The 20,000-nt window shown below is 43.4% G+C and overlaps 1 protein-coding gene across 2 annotated transcripts in view; it reads left to right on the forward strand.

Annotated features, from left to right (window-relative positions):
* The window catches only part of acp7 (acid phosphatase 7, tartrate resistant (putative)), a 30,459-nt gene that overhangs the window by 5,207 nt on the left and 5,252 nt on the right, over positions 1–20,000 (forward strand). For both annotated transcript variants that reach the window (XM_077221735.1, XM_077221736.1), the window contains exons 6-13: positions 1–56; positions 1,045–1,107; positions 1,267–1,381; positions 13,046–13,159; positions 14,413–14,479; positions 14,992–15,059; positions 18,619–18,690; positions 19,564–19,701. The exon at positions 1–56 is cut by the window's left edge and continues 42 nt beyond it. In XM_077221735.1, the coding sequence (XP_077077850.1) occupies positions 1–56; positions 1,045–1,107; positions 1,267–1,381; positions 13,046–13,159; positions 14,413–14,479; positions 14,992–15,059; positions 18,619–18,690; positions 19,564–19,701 (693 nt within the window). The remainder of the gene's footprint in view (positions 57–1,044; positions 1,108–1,266; positions 1,382–13,045; positions 13,160–14,412; positions 14,480–14,991; positions 15,060–18,618; positions 18,691–19,563; positions 19,702–20,000) is intronic.

Consider the following 20,000-nt stretch of genomic DNA (forward strand, 5'->3'; position numbering starts at 1 on the left):
TCCATCGCTGCTTACACACCGTACATGACGTGTCCGGGAAACCACGAGTCTTCATTGTGAGTGTGTTTAACCTGTTCTTATCCTAAACCTGATCTCAACCTCAGTGTCTTTCAGAGACAGGCATTACTGGACTTTACCCGGGTTACAAAGTCATACTGAGGGCAGAAATTAGCCAGAATGAAAGTGTCCTAACGGTGCTAAAAATCTTAATTATTCCAGGCATTTGCCCGGCAGTGTACATGATTCACCAGAGCGTGTGTTTTAGTGAAGTCATGTGTGCAGTTTGACCTCTGACCACTGGAGGGAAGCACAAACCTGTGGATTTATTTTTATTGCAGAAGAATGTACATAACATGACCGGGAACAATCAACAAAGTAAGACTCTTCCATTGAGACTAACGCACAGTTTGAATTTAAGAAAACAATAAAAAAGAGAAGCAAGGATGAAGACAAACAAGTAGCCGATATAGACATCAAAGAAAAATATACTAAAATAGTAAATATTTTGACAAAGAGAAACATAGAGTTTCAGACTTTCTATTATGTTTTTTGAAACTCTGAAACATTTGAACAAACTCACATAGAAATATATGAAAGGAGGGCTTAAAATATTTTTGCATTTACAAATATGGTTATGATATTTAACAATTTATCAATAAAACAAAATTTACCAAACCTGTGGGTTTACCTCAATAACTCACAGAAACATTGATGTTAAACATGATTGATTATGGATGGAAGTGTTTTTTGCGCTGTAATTTTAGCCTGTAATGCAGCAAACGTCTGCAGAGGCCTGTTGTTTTCCTAGCCGTGACCTTACGACCCCTGCACGACGGAAATGACCCCTGACCTCTTAACCTTTGACCCCACCCTCTCCGTTCACTGACCCTGAATTTGTCAGTGTTTAAACCCACACCCGTATCTCATGTTTATGAGCCGGAAGAAACTCGAGAGTGTCGAAAGTGTGTCTCTCACTGGTGTTTGTTTCACATGATGAGTGAGTTGCTGTGGTTTTCAGTCTGTCTGTGTTTATTCTTCTTCCAGTAATTTCTCCCACTACCGGAGTCGTTTCAGTATGCCGGGACACACAGAGAATCTGTGGTACAGGTACGATTTATCATCAGAGAAAGCTGGAATAACTCCTGAAGTTTTGTTTTAAACACAGAGAGAGTCCAGCTCTGCTTGTTTGTTAATCATTTTCTGAAGAATGAAGCATGTTTATATAAGTGTGTGTGTGTGTGTGTGTGTGTGTGTGTGTGTGTGTAGCTGGAACGTCGGTCCCGCTCACATCATCTCCTTTTCCACCGAAGTGTATTTCTATCTGGAATACGGCCTTGATCTGCTCTTCAGACAGTACGAGTGGCTACGAAAGGATCTCGAGGTATAAACACACAGCAGATGCTGCTGAGATCGATTGTTTTGTGGATGATCATTGTCATAATCTTTACAAAAAGGTCCCATTAGTCAATGCATTAACTAAAAATGAGCAATGCATGTGGTTAACTAACTTGAACAAATGAAACCTGAAACATTGTGTTCTGTTTAAAGGTGGGATCAGTGGTTTTTGAAATATGCTGTTTGGAAGTATCAGTATTAGGGGCCATATGACGGTGCAGGAGAGAGAACGAGCAAGAGGGAGATTTAAAGAAAGACTTGCAGAAATAGAGATGAGACACAATACAAAAGAGAAAAGCTCTGAAGAAATCACTGGAAAATAAAGGGTTATGACTGGGCAAAAGCTTTAGGACCCGTGTTAATATTAGAAACGCTGTCCAGCGCTGGAGAGAGAGAAGCGGGAAGGCCTGAAAACACACGCGGATGTTGCTTTGATTCGGGTCCACACATGAGTAACATTGAGGAACACGTGAGTAACACTGAGGAACACTGAGGAAAACGTGTGTAACACTGAGTAACACTGAGTAACACTGAGTAACACTGAGGAACACTGAGGAACACGTGAGGAACACGTGAGGAACACTGAGGAACACGTGAGTAACACCGAGGAGCACTGAGGAAAACGTGTGTAACACTGAGGAACACGTGAGTAACACTGAGGAACACTGAGGAAAATATGAGTAACACTGAGTAACACTGCGTAAAACTGTGTAACAATGAGTAACACTGAGGAACACGTGAGTAACACTGAGGAAAACGTGTGCAACACTGAGGAACACGTGAGTAACACTGAGGAACACTGAGGAAAACGTGTGTAACACTGAGGAACACTGAGGAACACGTGAGTAACACTGAGGAAAACGTGTGTAACACTGAGGAACACTGAGGAAAACGTGTGTAACACTGAGTAACACTGAGGAACACTGAGGAACACTGAGGAACACGTGAGTAACACCGAGGAACACTGAGGAAAATATGAGTAACACTGAGTAACACTGAGTAAAACTGTGTAACAATGAGTAACACTGAGTAACACTGAGGAACACGTGAGGAACACGTGAGGAACACGTGAGGAACACTGAGGAACACGTGAGGAACACTGAGGAACACGTGAGTAACACAGAGGAACACTGAGGAAAACGTGTGTAACACTGAGGAACACGTGAGTAACACTGAGGAACACTGAGGAAAACGTGAGGAAAATTAACACTGAGTAACACTGAGTAAAACTGTGTAACAATGAGTAACACTGAGGAACACGTGAGTAACACTGAGGAACACGTGAGTAACACTGAGGAACACGTGAGTAACACTGAGGAACACGTGAGTAACACTGAGGAACACTGAGGAAAACGTGTGTAACACTGAGTAACACTGAGGAAAACGTGTGTAACACTGAGGAACACGTGAGTAACACTGAGGAACACTGAGGAAAACGTGTGGAACACTGAGGAACACTGAGGAACACGTGAGTAACACTGAGGAACACTGAGGAACTCGTGAGTAACACTGAGGAACACGTGAGTAACACTGAGGAAAACGTGTGTAACACTGAGGAACACTGAGGAAAACGTGTGTAACACTGAGGAACACGTGAGGAACACTGAGGAAAACGTGTGTAACACTGAGGAACACGTGAGGAACACTGAGGAAAACGTGTGTAACACTGAGGAACACTGAGGAAAACGTATGTAACACTGAGGAAAACGTGTGTAACACTGAGGAACACTGAGGAAAACGTGTGTAAGACTGAGGAAAACGTGTGTAACACTGAGGAAAATATGAGTAACACTGAGTAACACTGAGTAAAACTGTGTAACTGTAAAACTGTGTAACACTGTGTAACACTGAGGAACACTTGGTAACACTGTGTAACACTGAGGAACACTGGGGAACACTGGATAACACTGAGTAACACGTGAATAACACTGGGTAACACTGAGGAACACTGTGTAACACTGAGGAACACTGGGGAACACTGTGTAACACGTGAGTAACACTGGGGGACATCGGATAACACTGAGTAACACGTGAGTAACACGTGAGTAACACGTGAGGAACACGTGAGGAACACGTGAGGAACACGTGAGGAACACGTGAGTAACACGTGAGGAACACGTGAGTAACACGTGAGGAACACTGAGGAAAATATGAGTAACACTGAGTAACACTGAGTAAAACTGTGTAACTGTGTAAAACTGTGTAACACTGTGTAACACTGGGGAACACTGGATAACACGTGAATAACACTGGGTAACACTGAGGAACACTGAGGAACACTGTGTAACACTGAGGAACACTGGGGAACACTGAGGAACACTGGGTAACACTGAGGAACACTGGGGAACACTGAGGAACACTGGGGAACACTGAGGAACACTTGGTAACACTGTGTAACACTGAGGAACACTGGGGAACACTGGATAACACGTGAATAACACGTGAATAACACTGGGTAACACTGAGGAACACTGAGGAACACTGTGTAACACTGAGGAACACTGGGGAACACTGTGTAACACGTGAGTAACACTGGGGGACATCGGATAACACTGAGTAACACGTGAGTAACACGTGAGTAACACGTGAGTAACACGTGAGTAACACGTGAGTAACACGTGAGTAACACGTGAGGAACACTGAGGAACACGTGAGGAACACGTGAGGAACACTGAGGAACACTGAGGAACACGTGAGTAACACAGAGGAACACTGAGGAAAACGTGTGTAACACTGAGGAACACGTGAGTAACACTGAGGAACACTGAGGAAAACGTGAGGAAAATTAACACTGAGTAACACTGAGTAAAACTGTGTAACAATGAGTAACACTGAGGAACACGTGAGTAACACTGAGGAACACGTGAGTAACACAGAGGAACACGTGAGTAACACAGAGGAACACGTGATTAACACTGAGGAACACGTGAGTAACACTGAGGGACACGTGAGTAACACTGAGGAACACTGAGGAAAAAGTGTGTAACACTGAGGAACACTGAGGAACACGTGAGTAACACTGAGGAACACGTGAGTAACACTGAGGAAAACGTGTGTAACACTGAGGAACACGTGAGTAACACTGAGGAACACGTGAGTAACACTGAGGAACACTGAGGAAAACGTGTGGAACACTGAGGAACACTGAGGAACACGTGAGTAACACTGAGGAACACTGAGGAACTCGTGAGTAACACTGAGGAACACGTGAGTAACACTGAGGAAAACGTGTGTAACACTGAGGAACACTGAGGAAAACGTGTGTAACACTGAGGAACACGTGAGGAACACTGAGGAAAATGTGTGTAACACTGAGGAACACTGAGGAAAACGTGTGTAACACTGAGGAAAACGTGTGTAACACTGAGGAAAACGTGTGTAAGACTGAGGAAAACGTGTGTAGCACTGAGGAAAATATGAGTAACACTGAGTAACACTGAGTAAAACTGTGTAACTGTAAAACTGTGTAACACTGTGTAACACTGAGGAACACTTGGTAACACTGTGTAACACTGAGGAACACTGGGGAACACTGGATAACACTGAGTAACACGTGAATAACACTGGGTAACACTGAGGAACACTGTGTAACACTGAGGAACACTGGGGAACACTGTGTAACACGTGAGTAACACTGGGGGACATCGGATAACACTGAGTAACACGTGAGTAACACGTGAGTAACACGTGAGTAACACGTGAGTAACACGTGAGTAACACGTGAGGAACACGTGAGTAACACGTGAGGAACACTGAGTAACACGTGAGGAACACGTGAGTAACACGTGAGGAACACTGAGGAAAATATGAGTAACACTGAGTAAAACTGTGTAACTGTGTAAAACTGTGTAACACTGTGTAACACTGAGGAACACTGGGGAACACTGGATAACACGTGAATAACACGTGAATAACACTGGGTAACACTGAGGAACACTGGGGAACACTGAGGAACACTGGGTAACACTGAGGAACACTGTGTAACACTGAGGAACACTGGGGAACACTGAGGAACACTGGGGAACACTGAGGAACACTTGGTAACACTGTGTAACACTGAGGAACACTGGGGAACACTGGATAACACGTGAATAACACGTGAATAACACTGGGTAACACTGAGGAACACTGAGGAACACTGTGTAACACTGAGGAACACTGGGGAACACTGAGGAACACTGGGTAACACTGAGGAACACTGAGGAACACTGTGTAACACTGAGGAACACTGGGGAACACTGAGGAACACTGGGGAACACTGGGGAACACTTGGTAACACTGTGTAACACTGAGGAACACTGGGGAACACTGGATAACACGTGAATAACACGTGAATAACACTGGGTAACACTGAGGAACACTGAGGAACACTGTGTAACACTGAGGAACACTGGGGAACACTGTGTAACACGTGAGTAACACTGGGGGACATCGGATAACACTGAGTAACACGTGAGTAACACGTGAGTAACACGTGAGTAACACGTGAGTAACACTGAGGAACACTGTGTAACACTGGGTAACACTGTGTAACACTGGATAACACTGAGTAACACGTGAGTAACACTGGGGAACACTGGATAACACTGTGTAACACTGAGGAACACTGGGTAACACTGGGTAACACTGAGGAACACTGGGTAACACTGAGGAACACTGTGTAACACTGAGGAACACTGGATAACACTGAGGAACACTGTGTAACACTGAGGAACACTGTAAAACTGTGGAACACTGTGTAACACTGGGAAACACTGAGGAACACTTGGTAACACTGGGTAACATTGAGGAACACTGGGTAACACTGAGGAACACTGTAACACTGGGGAACACTGGATAACACTGAGTAACACGTGAGTAACACTCAGGAACACTGAGGAACACTGGGTAACACTGAGGAACACTGTGTAACACTGGGGAACACTGTGTAACACTGAGGAAAACTGGGTAACACTGAGAAACACTGGGACTGAGGAACACTGTGTAACACTGGATAACACTGAGTAAAGTCGTTTCAGTATGCCGGGACACACAGAGAATCTGTGGTACAGGTACGATTTATCATCAGAGAAAGCTGGAATAACTCCTGAAGTTTTGTTTTAAACACAGAGAGAGTCCAGCTCTGCTTGTTTGTTAATCATTTTCTGAAGAATGAAGCATGTTTATATAAGTGTGTGTGTGTGTGTGTGTGTGTGTGTGTGTGTGTGTGTGTGTGTGTAGCTGGAACGTCGGTCCCGCTCACATCATCTCCTTTTCCACCGAAGTGTATTTCTATCTGGAATACGGCCTTGATCTGCTCTTCAGACAGTACGAGTGGCTACGAAAGGATCTCGAGGTATAAACACACAGCAGATGCTGCTGAGATCGATTGTTTTGTGGATGATCATTGTCATAATCTTTACAAAAAGGTCCCATTAGTCAATGCATTAACTAAAAATGAGCAATGCATGTGGTTAACTAACTTGAACAAATGAAACCTGAAACATTGTGTTCTGTTTAAAGGTGGGATCAGTGGTTTTTGAAATATGCTGTTTGGAAGTATCAGTATTAGGGGCCATATGACGGTGCAGGAGAGAGAACGAGCAAGAGGGAGATTTAAAGAAAGACTTGCAGAAATAGAGATGAGACACAATACAAAAGAGAAAAGCTCTGAAGAAATCACTGGAAAATAAAGGGTTATGACTGGGCAAAAGCTTTAGGACCCGTGTTAATATTAGAAACGCTGTCCAGCGCTGGAGAGAGAGAAGCGGGAAGGCCTGAAAACACACGCGGATGTTGCTTTGATTCGGGTCCACACATGAGTAACATTGAGGAACACGTGAGTAACACTGAGGAACACTGAGGAAAACGTGTGTAACACTGAGTAACACTGAGGAACACTGAGGAACACTGAGGAACACGTGAGGAACACGTGAGGAACACGTGAGTAACACCGAGGAGCACTGAGGAAAACGTGTGTAACACTGAGGAACACGTGAGTAACACTGAGGAACACTGAGGAAAACGTGAGGAAAATATGAGTAACACTGGGTAACACTGCGTAAAACTGTGTAACAATGAGTAACACTGAGGAACACGTGAGTAACACTGAGGAAAACGTGTGCAACACTGAGGAACACGTGAGTAACACTGAGGAACACTGAGGAAAACGTGTGTAACACTGAGGAACACTGAGGAACACGTGAGTAACACTGAGGAACACGTGAGTAACACTGAGGAAAACGTGTGTAACACTGAGGAACACTGAGGAAAACGTGTGTAACACTGAGTAACACTGAGGAACACTGAGGAACACTGAGGAACACGTGAGTAACACCGAGGAACACTGAGGAAAATATGAGTAACACTGAGTAACACTGTGTAACAATGAGTAACACTGAGGAACACGTGAGGAACACGTGAGGAACACGTGAGGAACACGTGAGGAACACTGAGGAACACGTGAGTAACACAGAGGAACACTGAGGAAAACGTGTGTAACACTGAGGAACACGTGAGTAACACTGAGGAACACTGAGGAAAACGTGAGGAAAATTAACACTGAGTAACACTGAGTAAAACTGTGTAACAATGAGTAACACTGAGGAACACGTGAGTAACACTGAGGAACACGTGAGTAACACTGAGGAACACGTGAGTAACACTGAGGAACACGTGAGTAACACTGAGGAACACTGAGGAAAACGTGTGTAACACTGAGTAACACTGAGGAACACGTGAGTAACACTGAGGAAAACGTGTGTAACACTGAGGAACACGTGAGTAACACTGAGGAACACTGAGGAAAACGTGTGGAACACTGAGGAACACTGAGGAACACGTGAGTAACACTGAGGAACACTGAGGAACTCGTGAGTAACACTGAGGAACACGTGAGTAACACTGAGGAAAACGTGTGTAACACTGAGGAACACTGAGGAAAACGTGTGTAACACTGAGGAACACGTGAGGAACACTGAGGAAAACGTGTGTAACACTGAGGAACACGTGAGGAACACTGAGGAAAACGTGTGTAACACTGAGGAACACTGAGGAAAACGTATGTAACACTGAGGAAAACGTGTGTAACACTGAGGAACACTGAGGAAACGTGTGTAAGACTGAGGAAAACGTGTGTAACACTGAGGAAAATATGAGTAACACTGAGTAACACTGAGTAACACTGAGTAAAACTGTGTAACTGTAAAACTGTGTAACACTGTGTAACACTGAGGAACACTTGGTAACACTGTGTAACACTGAGGAACACTGGGGAACACTGGATAACACTGAGTAACACGTGAATAACACTGGGTAACACTGAGGAACACTGTGTAACACTGAGGAACACTGGGGAACACTGTGTAACACGTGAGTAACACTGGGGGACATCGGATAACACTGAGTAACACGTGAGTAACACGTGAGTAACACGTGAGGAACACGTGAGTAACACGTGAGGAACATGTGAGTAACACGTGAGGAACACTGAGGAAAATATGAGTAACACTGAGTAACACTGAGTAAAACTGTGTAACTGTGTAAAACTGTGTAACACTGTGTAACACTGAGGAACACTGGGGAACACTGGATAACACGTGAATAACACTGGGTAACACTGAGGAACACTGAGGAACACTGTGTAACACTGAGGAACACTGGGGAACACTGAGGAACACTGGGTAACACTGAGGAACACTGAGGAACACTGTGTAACACTGAGGAACACTGGGGAACACTGAGGAACACTGGGGAACACTGAGGAACACTTGGTAACACTGTGTAACACTGAGGAACACTGGGGAACACTGGATAACACGTGAATAACACGTGAATAACACTGGGTAACACTGAGGAACACTGAGGAACACTGTGTAACACTGAGGAACACTGGGGAACACTGTGTAACACGTGAGTAACACTGGGGGACATCGGATAACACTGAGTAACACGTGAGTAACACGTGAGTAACACGTGAGTAACACGTGAGTAACACGTGAGTAACACGTGAGGAACACTGAGGAACACGTGAGGAACACGTGAGGAACACTGAGGAACACGTGAGTAACACAGAGGAACACTGAGGAAAACGTGTGTAACACTGAGGAACACGTGAGTAACACTGAGGAACACTGAGGAAAACGTGAGGAAAATTAACACTGAGTAACACTGAGTAAAACTGTGTAACAATGAGTAACACTGAGGAACACGTGAGTAACACTGAGGAACACGTGAGTAACACAGAGGAACACGTGAGTAACACTGAGGAACACGTGATTAACACTGAGGAACACGTGAGTAACACTGAGGGACACGTGAGTAACACTGAGGAACACTGAGGAAAACGTGTGTAACACTGAGGAACACTGAGGAACACGTGAGTAACACTGAGGAACACGTGAGTAACACTGAGGAAAACGTGTGTAACACTGAGGAACACGTGAGTAACACTGAGGAACACGTGAGTAACACTGAGGAACACTGAGGAAAACGTGTGGAACACTGAGGAACACTGAGGAACACGTGAGTAACACTGAGGAACACTGAGGAACTCGTGAGTAACACTGAGGAACACGTGAGTAACACTGAGGAAAACGTGTGTAACACTGAGGAACACTGAGGAAAACGTGTGTAACACTGAGGAACACGTGAGGAACACTGAGGAAAACGTGTGTAACACTGAGGAACACTGAGGAAAACGTGTGTAACACTGAGGAAAACGTGTGTAACACTGAGGAACACTGAGGAAAACGTGTGTAAGACTGAGGAAAACGTGTGTAGCACTGAGGAAAATATGAGTAACACTGAGTAACACTGAGTAAAACTGTAAAACTGTGTAACACTGTGTAACACTGAGGAACACTTGGTAACACTGTGTAACACTGAGGAACACTGGGGAACACTGGATAACACTGAGTAACACGTGAATAACACTGGGTAACACTGAGGAACACTGTGTAACACTGAGGAACACTGGGGAACACTGTGTAACACGTGAGTAACACTGGGGGACATCGGATAACACTGAGTAACACGTGAGTAACACGTGAGTAACACGTGAGGAACACGTGAGTAACACGTGAGGAACACGTGAGTAACACGTGAGGAACACTGAGTAACACGTGAGGAACACGTGAGTAACACGTGAGGAACACTGAGGAAAATATGAGTAACACTGAGTAACACTGAGTAAAACTGTGTAACTGTGTAAAACTGTGTAACACTGTGTAACACTGAGGAACACTGGGGAACACTGGATAACACGTGAATAACACGTGAATAACACTGGGTAACACTGAGGAACACTGAGGAACACTGTGTAACACTGAGGAACACTGGGGAACACTGAGGAACACTGGGTAACACTGAGGAACACTGTGTAACACTGAGGAACACTGGGGAACACTGAGGAACACTGGGGAACACTGAGGAACACTTGGTAACACTGTGTAACACTGAGGAACACTGGGGAACACTGGATAACACGTGAATAACACGTGAATAACACTGGGTAACACTGAGGAACACTGAGGAACACTGTGTAACACTGAGGAACACTGGGGAACACTGAGGAACACTGGGTAACACTGAGGAACACTGAGGAACACTGTGTAACACTGAGGAACACTGGGGAACACTGAGGAACACTGGGGAACACTGGGGAACACTTGGTAACACTGTGTAACACTGAGGAACACTGGGGAACACTGGATAACACGTGAATAACACGTGAATAACACTGGGTAACACTGAGGAACACTGAGGAACACTGTGTAACACTGAGGAACACTGGGGAACACTGTGTAACACGTGAGTAACACTGGGGGACATCGGATAACACTGAGTAACACGTGAGTAACACGTGAGTAACACGTGAGTAACACTGTGTAACACTGGGGAACACTGGGTAACACTGTGTAACACTGGATAACACTGAGTAACACGTGAGTAACACTGGGGAACACTGGATAACACTGTGTAACACTGAGGAACACTGTGTAACACTGAGGAACACTGGGTAACACTGAGGAACACTGGGTAACACTGAGGAACACTGTGTAACACTGAGGAACACTGGATAACACTGAGGAACACTGTGTAACACTGAGGAACACTGTAAAACTGAGGAACACTGTGTAACACTGGGAAACACTGAGGAACACTTGGTAACACTGGGTAACATTGAGGAACACTGGGTAACACTGAGGAACACTGTAACACTGGGGAACACTGGATAACACTGAGTAACACGTGAGTAACACTCAGGAACACTGAGGAACACTGGGTAACACTGAGGAACACTGTGTAACACTGAGGAAAACTGGGTAACACTGAGAAACACTGGGACTGAGGAACACTGTGTAACACTGGATAACACTGAGTAACACTGGGGAACACTGAGACTGAGGAACACTGTGTAACACTGGATAACACTGAGTAACACTGGGGAACACTGGATAACACTGTGTAACACTGAGGAGCACTGTGTAACACTGAGGAACACTGTGTAACACTGGATAACACTGGGGAACACTGGATAACACTGGGGAACACTGAGGAGCACTGTGTAACACTGAGGAACACTGTAACACTGAGGAACACTGAGGAACACTTGGTAACATTGAGGAACACTGGGAAACACTTGGTAACACTGAGGAACACTGGGTAACACTGAGGAACACTGGGTAACACTGAGGAACACTGGGTAACAGTGAGGAACACTGGGTAACACTGAGGAACACTGGATAACACTGAGTAACACGTGAGTAACACGTGAGTAACACGTGAGTAACACGTGAGTAACACTGAGGAACACTGGGTAACACTGAGGAACACTGGGGAACACTGTGTAACACTGAGGAAAACTGGGTAACACTGAGGAACACTGGGAAACACTGAGGAACACTTGGTAACATTGAGGAACACTGTGAAACACTCAGGAACACTGAGGAACACTGAGGAACACTGAGGAACACTGGGTAACACTGAGAAACACTGGATAACACTGGGTAACACTGGGTAACACTGAGGAACACTTAGTAACTTTGAGGAACACTGGGTAACACTGAGGAACACTGGGTAACACTGAGGAACACTGGTTAACACTGAGGAACACTTGGTAACATTGAGGAACACTGGGAAACACTCAGGAACACTGGGTGACACTCAGGAACACTGGGTGACACTGAGTAACACTGGGTGACACTGAGGAATACTGAGTAACACTGAGGAATACTGGGTAACATTGAGGAACACTGGGAAACACTCAGGAAAACTGAGGAACACCGGGTGACACCGAGTAACACTGGGTGAATACGGTGTTTAGCGTCATTGTTAGTGCACTCGACTCGCTTGCAGGGGAAACAGGGTTCGAGGCCGACTCGGCTGTTGGGATTGGATTGTGAGTTTTGGAGGCGGAGCAAAGAAGAAGGGGTGTGTTTGTTTAGGTTGATTTCAAACATCAACACTGGCCAACAGCATATTTCAAAAACGACTTTCCCCACCTTTAACCTTATGTTATAATAGTGTTGTGTGTTTGTGTTCCTCGCTGTTGTTGTGTTCTGTTGAACCGCATGTTATAATAGTGTTGTGTGTTTGTGTTTCTCGCTGTCGTTGTGCTCTGTTTAACCGCATGTGTTGTAACAGTGTTGTGTGTTTGTCGTTGACTCAGGAGGCGAGCCGCCCTGAGAGTCGGGCGCAGAGACCGTGGATCATCACGATGGGACACAGACCCATGTATTGTTCTGATGATGATGGTGACGACTGCACACGCTTTCAGAGCTACGTATGTATCTGACATTCAACAGCTAATCTGATGACTGCGTTCTAATATCTTCAATTCATTCTCATCTGTTTGTTCTGCAGCGGTCGACGTGTTTAACCTCATACGCTCTTCTCTCGAATCTATCTAAGTGCCCCGATTATGCTATTTTAAAGGCTCCTAATTTAGTTTTGGTCTTGTAAAACAGTTTCACACACGATAAACACTAATGTCCTCATAATCTGCACTGCAGCATCAGCTCTTTTCTCTCAGTGTCTGAAACGCTTCGATCGAAGATTCAGTCTCTCTAAGCCCCGCCTCTCTGAGAGCTGCTCTGCTCTGATTGGTCAGAAAGCAAACGCTCATTATCATATCTGAATCTCAGCTCTTGATCACAGTGATACGAACAGTAACGATGGCGTGGGTTTTACCGCATCAATCTCATCAAAGTCTAAAACAGCGTCTTCTCGACACGAACAACACGAACCAAACTCTTCCAGTCTTAGATAAACTACAGTTTTTGAGGGCGGAGCTAAGAGACGCTGCTCAGCCAATCAAGAGCACAGGCTGGGATTATGCTAATGAGTTACAAACCTACAGCAGGAAGTGAGTCTGAATTACTGACGACTCGTTTCAGTTCAGTGTCACTTCTTTCTTTTAGGAGACAAAAACTCCATTTATCTCTGATTTTTGAAATTCTGCAGAGTTTTTTCATTCACAAACAGCTTTAATACACACTACATGAACGATAATATCCCATAAAGCATTAATAGAGGCACTTTAACACTGCAGACGGTCGCATGTGAAAGAACGTTTGCTCAGTGTGTTACTTGCCATTTCTTTGTAATTATTTATTAAATTTACTAGCAGTTTTAAAGTAAATCCTGCTTAATTTGTTTCAGTTTAATAATGATGCTTGAGGATTCAGGTGATCGAGAGTTTATAAAGATTCATCAATGTTTTCAGACCATAGACCGTAACATTACACAGATGTAAACAATCACATTTCAGAAACGTTTGCATAGTAACAATAAAAAATATTTAAAAAAGGTTTGCTGAAGATAATAACTCAGATTATCTTCCTGATTTAATGTGATGAAGCTCATGAACTAGTTCTTCCTCAGAAGAGTCAGTTTATGTGTCTGTGAAATATAAACACGACTGTTTTCTGATATAAACCTGAATGGATCTAGTTAGACAGCATTTCTGTGTTCACTCCACCTCAGATTAATGTTGTGTTTGTAATGTAAATGTGTTTGTGTATGACGTTGTTTCAGGTCCGCACCGGACGCAACGACACGAAACCTGTTGCTCCTGGACTGGAGGATTTATTCTATCACTATGGTACGAGGTTTTGAGATTTTGGTCTATTTTACTTCCATAACATTCGTCTTCTTTTAGACTAGCGGAGAGAAAACCAGTGTATATTTTATTATTTATCTATTTGCGTTTGCAGATTTTGAGTCAGAATCTCCACTTTAGCAGCTTTACACTTTTATTCACATCTATATTCTGAAGGGTTTGTTCATATATTATAACATTTTACTCATAAAAACATTGTGAAAATGTATTTGTTTTTTATCCAATGTTCATATTTCTGAAATGTATCCAAATGAGTGCATATTTAATTAGATAATGCCTCATTTGCATATTTAAACAGCATTTCAGAGAACTGGGGAAGTATATTATCTATATATATTAGGTATAATAGTTTTCACTCATATTCACCTGTAGTTTCTTTCCTTCATGATGCCTGCACATGTTGATCTGTATAATAAATCTTTAATGATGAGCTGAATGATTACGTTGACAAGCCTAACCTGTGTGTGTGTGTGTGTGTGTGTGTGTGTTTGCAGGAGTGGATCTGGAGCTCTGGGCTCATGAACACACGTATGAGAGACTCTGGCCTGTGTACGGATACAAGGTAATCATGTGCTGACATCACTAAACTGATCAGTTAAAGTGCCCCTAATTAATGCTGGATATGATTTATGGGATATTATCGTTCATGTAGTGTGTAATAAAGTTGTTTGTGAATATAAAAGCTCTGCAAAGTTTGGGGTGGTAAGACTCATTTTTTCGAAGGCTTGATTGTGTTTGTGGGGTGCACTGTAACATGTGTTCATGCTTCGTTTTTTAAAAATTGCATTATTTTTCATATATTTTATCTTTATTCTACACTGCTCTGTTCCTCTTGTAAAAACGGTCTGATGGTTTCCTGGTTCTATGAATCCAGTCCCTCAAAACTACGCAATGGGCTCAGATTGGTTAGCTGGCCCAGTGTGTTGTGATTCGCTAACTGACTAGTGCACGTTTTCCGGAAACGTCACGCCCCTTGCCTTTACCGGTAGCCTAGTTTGTGCTTTGGTGTATTATAAACAATGGCGTCAATAAAACCATACCAATTTGAGCCCGAATCGGACCCAGAGAATGTTAGTGAAGATATTTGAGCAGAACCTGTTCAAGAACGGCTGATAAACAACGTTTCAGAAAGGTTTGTTTTTTGTTGTTCTCTCATTACCTTTTAGATACGCTGTTATTTAATTGTACTAATTATTATAGTATTACAAAAAAATAAACAAGAATTTCATATAATCGTTCTTACAAATTATACTACAGTCCTCAAAGGGATTTTTTTGAGTAAAGACTGCGGATCTATAGTGATCGTTTCTGACTGTATGGCAGTTACTTTTGTATTTTTATAACGATTGTAGACAAATATCTGTCGCCAGAACTATTAACCCAAAACGAACACTAAACATCGGCTTTACTACAGTAGCCAAATCAAACACAGAACCATGTTTAGCATGCCTGTAGATAAACAAGCGATAAACAATACATAAAAACTCTAATCAAAGAATAATTTACACTAATTCCGAGTTCGGTGTTGAGATTTAAAAACAGTTTGTAACGTTAGGTGTTTGTCAGATAACGTTAAGTATGAATGAGCATTTAACAAACCAGCAGAGCCAAACAGCGGTGTCACTTGTTTACTTCCTTGCTACAACATACAATTAACAATACGAACTATTACAGGAAAACACATCGACGAAAAATAAATCCTACTTACAGGTTGTGGCCCGTAAACAACAGCTTCTGTTCTTAAAGTTGGAACTGCTCCATCTTTCAGGACAAGCCGAGGTGCGAATCCGGCATTGAACTCGCCAAGATTGTGGAAGCTTTCCTCCGTAACATGTGCAGCACAGAGAGCGAGATTTGGGTAATAATTAACCATTGATCCCTAACTCCCGCGACCCTAGGAAGGCTGAACACAGTGGACCTGCAATCCGGGCACTGATGAATATAACAGCGTTTCGACGACATTGCGGCGGCAACAACTCCTATACCACAATAACTCTTCTCCAACGCAATATAAAATGGCCTCGCCCCCTTATTTCGTATTCTCGGAGGAGGGGTTTATGTAAATATTGGGGTTAGTGACGTCAGCAACCCTGGAGGAATGTGGTGTCGTCCCTACCGGCCGTTTGCTGTAGTCCTTAGGAATTGATTTCTTTAAAAGCAAATATCTTCGTTTGCTTTGAACTTTGAGCGCTGTAACTTTGCAGATGTTGTTTATGCTCAAACAGAAACATTACACACTAGCTAAAGTTAGAAAAGTCAAATCGTGTTTTACCACCCCTTTAAAGATCAAAGATAAATGGAGTTTTTGTCTCCTAAAAGAAAGAAGTGATTCAGAACTGAAACGAGTCGTCAGTAATTCAGTCTCACTTCCTGCTGTAGGTTTATAATTCATTTGCATAATACCAGCCTGTGCTCTTGATTGGCTGAGCAGCGTCTCTTAGCTCCGCCCCCAAACACTGTAGTTTATCCTGAGACTGGAAGAGTTTGGTTCATGTTGTTAGAGAGGCTTAGAGAGACTGAGGGTGTATTCACACCAGGAAAGTCCGATAGTTCACTTGCTTTGGTCCGGACCAAAAATTTTTTTTGTTTTTTTGTTGGTACGGTTCGCTTTCACACTGCTCTTTTTGCAAGTGAACCAAAATGTCGTGCCAACTCGGTGTCATTGGTTGTTGCGTTAAATCTTACCCAGATACAATAGTGCTATTTTCTGATTGGCTAACAACACCAGAGGAGACGCGCTTCCTGCCGGTTCCACAGTGAGAGCGGCGCGGTCAGAGTTTTGGGCGCTGCGGCATATTAAATATATTACAAATAGTTTTTCAGCGTGAGAAATACAATGTGTGGTGGGAGAGCGTGACAAAAGACCGAAATGAGTGACTGTCACGCTCAATGCGTGACACTTGAGAGCCCTGTCACTCATTCATTCATTCATTCATTCCATTCCAATGATGCACACACGACGCGCAGAAAGACGCTCAACAGTATCGTGTGGCCAGACAGCGCGCCGGAATGGAATGTAGTAGGCTGTCAAAGTTTTCCTGTTAACTCAAAGGCGCAGTGCTTTCTTGCAATTGGGTCGGTTCATGTTCACACCGTAAACGAACCGTACCAGAGTTCGTTTGGAACCGTACCGAGACCACCTCTTCAGCTGGGTCTCGGTTCGGTTGTTTGGTCCGCACCAGAGTTCGATTGCTGTATTCACACCTGCCCAAAAGGTCCGCACCAGGGGGGTAAACGAACTAGAGTTCGATTCAATCGAACCAAACAAGGCAGGTGTGAATACACCCTGAATCTTCGATCGAAGCGTTTCAGACACTGAGGCCCCATCCACACTACAACGTTTTAGTTTAGAAACGCAGACCTTTTGCTACGTTTGCTCCTCCCGTCCACACTAAAACGGCAAAAACGAAGACCTAAAACAGAGAAGTTTAGAAACGCTGCCGACCCCGTTTTGAATCTCCGGAGGACGTTTTAGTGAAGACGGGTCACTTTAGAAACGATGACGCAGAGGCTCACGCTCTGCTCTCTGATTGGGTGTCAACTGAAGAAAACGCACAACAACAGCCTGGACTCCTAGTTACGTTAGTGCAAGTAAATTCTGCATTTCACTAAGCTATAACTGCCTACATGCGCCGGAGGCTAGCTATTATTCCAGCGATCTGTGACTCCGTGTGCAGCGGCGGTATCGACCGTACATGGAGCGTCGGTTTTGAGTTAAGCCGGTAAGAACCAGCGCATGGTGGGATAATTTTATCAATGAAGTTGTAGTTCCTGAAGAATGGTGCGAAAACTTTTGAATGTCCAGATCGGCACTTATCAACCTCAGCGAAATCTGAGAGTCAATCCATTTCCTGTTTACACCGGCACGCGCACGCCCAGTGTAGGTGAATGGTCACGTGATCTGCGTTTTCAGTCGTTTTAATGTGGACGGAGATCAGTTCTAATACGCAGCTGAAACGCTGGTGTGGACGGAGATCGTATTCGTTTTAATTCTCTGTTTCTAAACTAAAACGCAGTAGTGTGGTTGGGGCCCGAGAGAAAAGAGCTGACGCTGCAGTGGAGATGAGGACATTATGTGTTAAGATGATAATGTAGATGTGACGTGTGTCTGTGTCTCGTAGGTGTTTAACGGGAGCTTTGAAGAGCCGTATGTGAATCCTAAAGCACCCGTACACATAATCACCGGATCAGCCGTGAGTATCATCAGTGTGAAACACTCATGCCTTCATAATGGAGAACTAGCTCACTGCATACTACAGTACACACTGTCTGCTGTTTATCAGAGATAGTATCTGAAGCAGCACATGTTTTGCAACAATAAACACTTATTAGTTACTTTGTTGTCACATGACCTAAACTATAAAATATATAAACAATAAACATCTACAGGGTTCGTACAAGGTGCTTGAATTTGATTTTTTGAAATGCAAGTCCTGGAAAACCCTTGAAAACAGCCATATTTATGAAAAGGTACTTGAAAAGTGCTTGAATTATTGAAAAACAATCTATGTGAAATTAAAGTTTAATTTTATCGATAAAAAATATATATTTTCATGCAAAATTAAAGTCAGTCAAGTCATCCTCATTTATATAGCGCTTTTAACAATGTAGTTATGCACTTTATTTGTACCATTTTGTTTATTTTAATTTATCTATTCACCTTTTTTTTAAATTGAAAGATAATAAAGATATTGTTTAATAAGTGAGATCACTGATTGTAGTCCTGGAAAAGCACTATCATTTTTCAGTATCTGTACGAACCCTGCATTTATTAATAGTTTCTTTATCACATGACCCAAACTCACCGCCTTTAAAGAGACTAATAGATCAAGTGCAATAAAATACACACTTGTTTTAATAAATAAACACTTGCTTTCTGCTATTCTAGTTATGAAAAGCCAAATTCCTCTTAAAATTTGACCAGTGCATGAAAACACCAGTTTTTGCCTGTAGTGTCGTGCCTTATTAATATAATCACTTCCAGCTCATTCATCACTGCAAATGGAAGGTCATGTTGAGTGCATTGCATTGTGGGATGTTGTTATACACTGATTTTGTCTGGTCAGGGATGTCGGGAAAAGCATGACGGCTTCATCCCTAAGCCTCGAGACTGGAGCGCGTTCAGAAGCACTGATTACGGATACACACGCATGCGTCTGATCAACAACACACACCTGTACCTGGAGCAGGTGTCCGACGACCAGGTAACACACACGTAACTCGCTTAAAGCCTTGCGCGTCTTCTCTCCTCTATTGTTCTGTATATCTGAGGGAAACGCTTCTGGAACAAGAACACATGTGGGCGGGGCTTGATTGTGTCTGTGGGGATTTGATTGGATGGTTGTGGTTCGCTATTGGCTGATGTCATGTGAGTGACAGGTTGCCCCGCCCACATCATCAGAGAAGAGAAGCTGCAAGAGGAACTTATTCTCATTCATACGGTGGCTGAGAAGTGCAAAACAAAACACAATACTGAAAACAAAACAACAAATTTATAAACTTA

This window comes from Siphateles boraxobius, unplaced genomic scaffold, assembly GCF_051911475.1.
Source record: "Siphateles boraxobius isolate OS27281-9 unplaced genomic scaffold, OSU_SipBor_1 85, whole genome shotgun sequence".
Classification (NCBI taxonomy): Eukaryota; Metazoa; Chordata; class Actinopteri; order Cypriniformes; family Leuciscidae; genus Siphateles; species Siphateles boraxobius.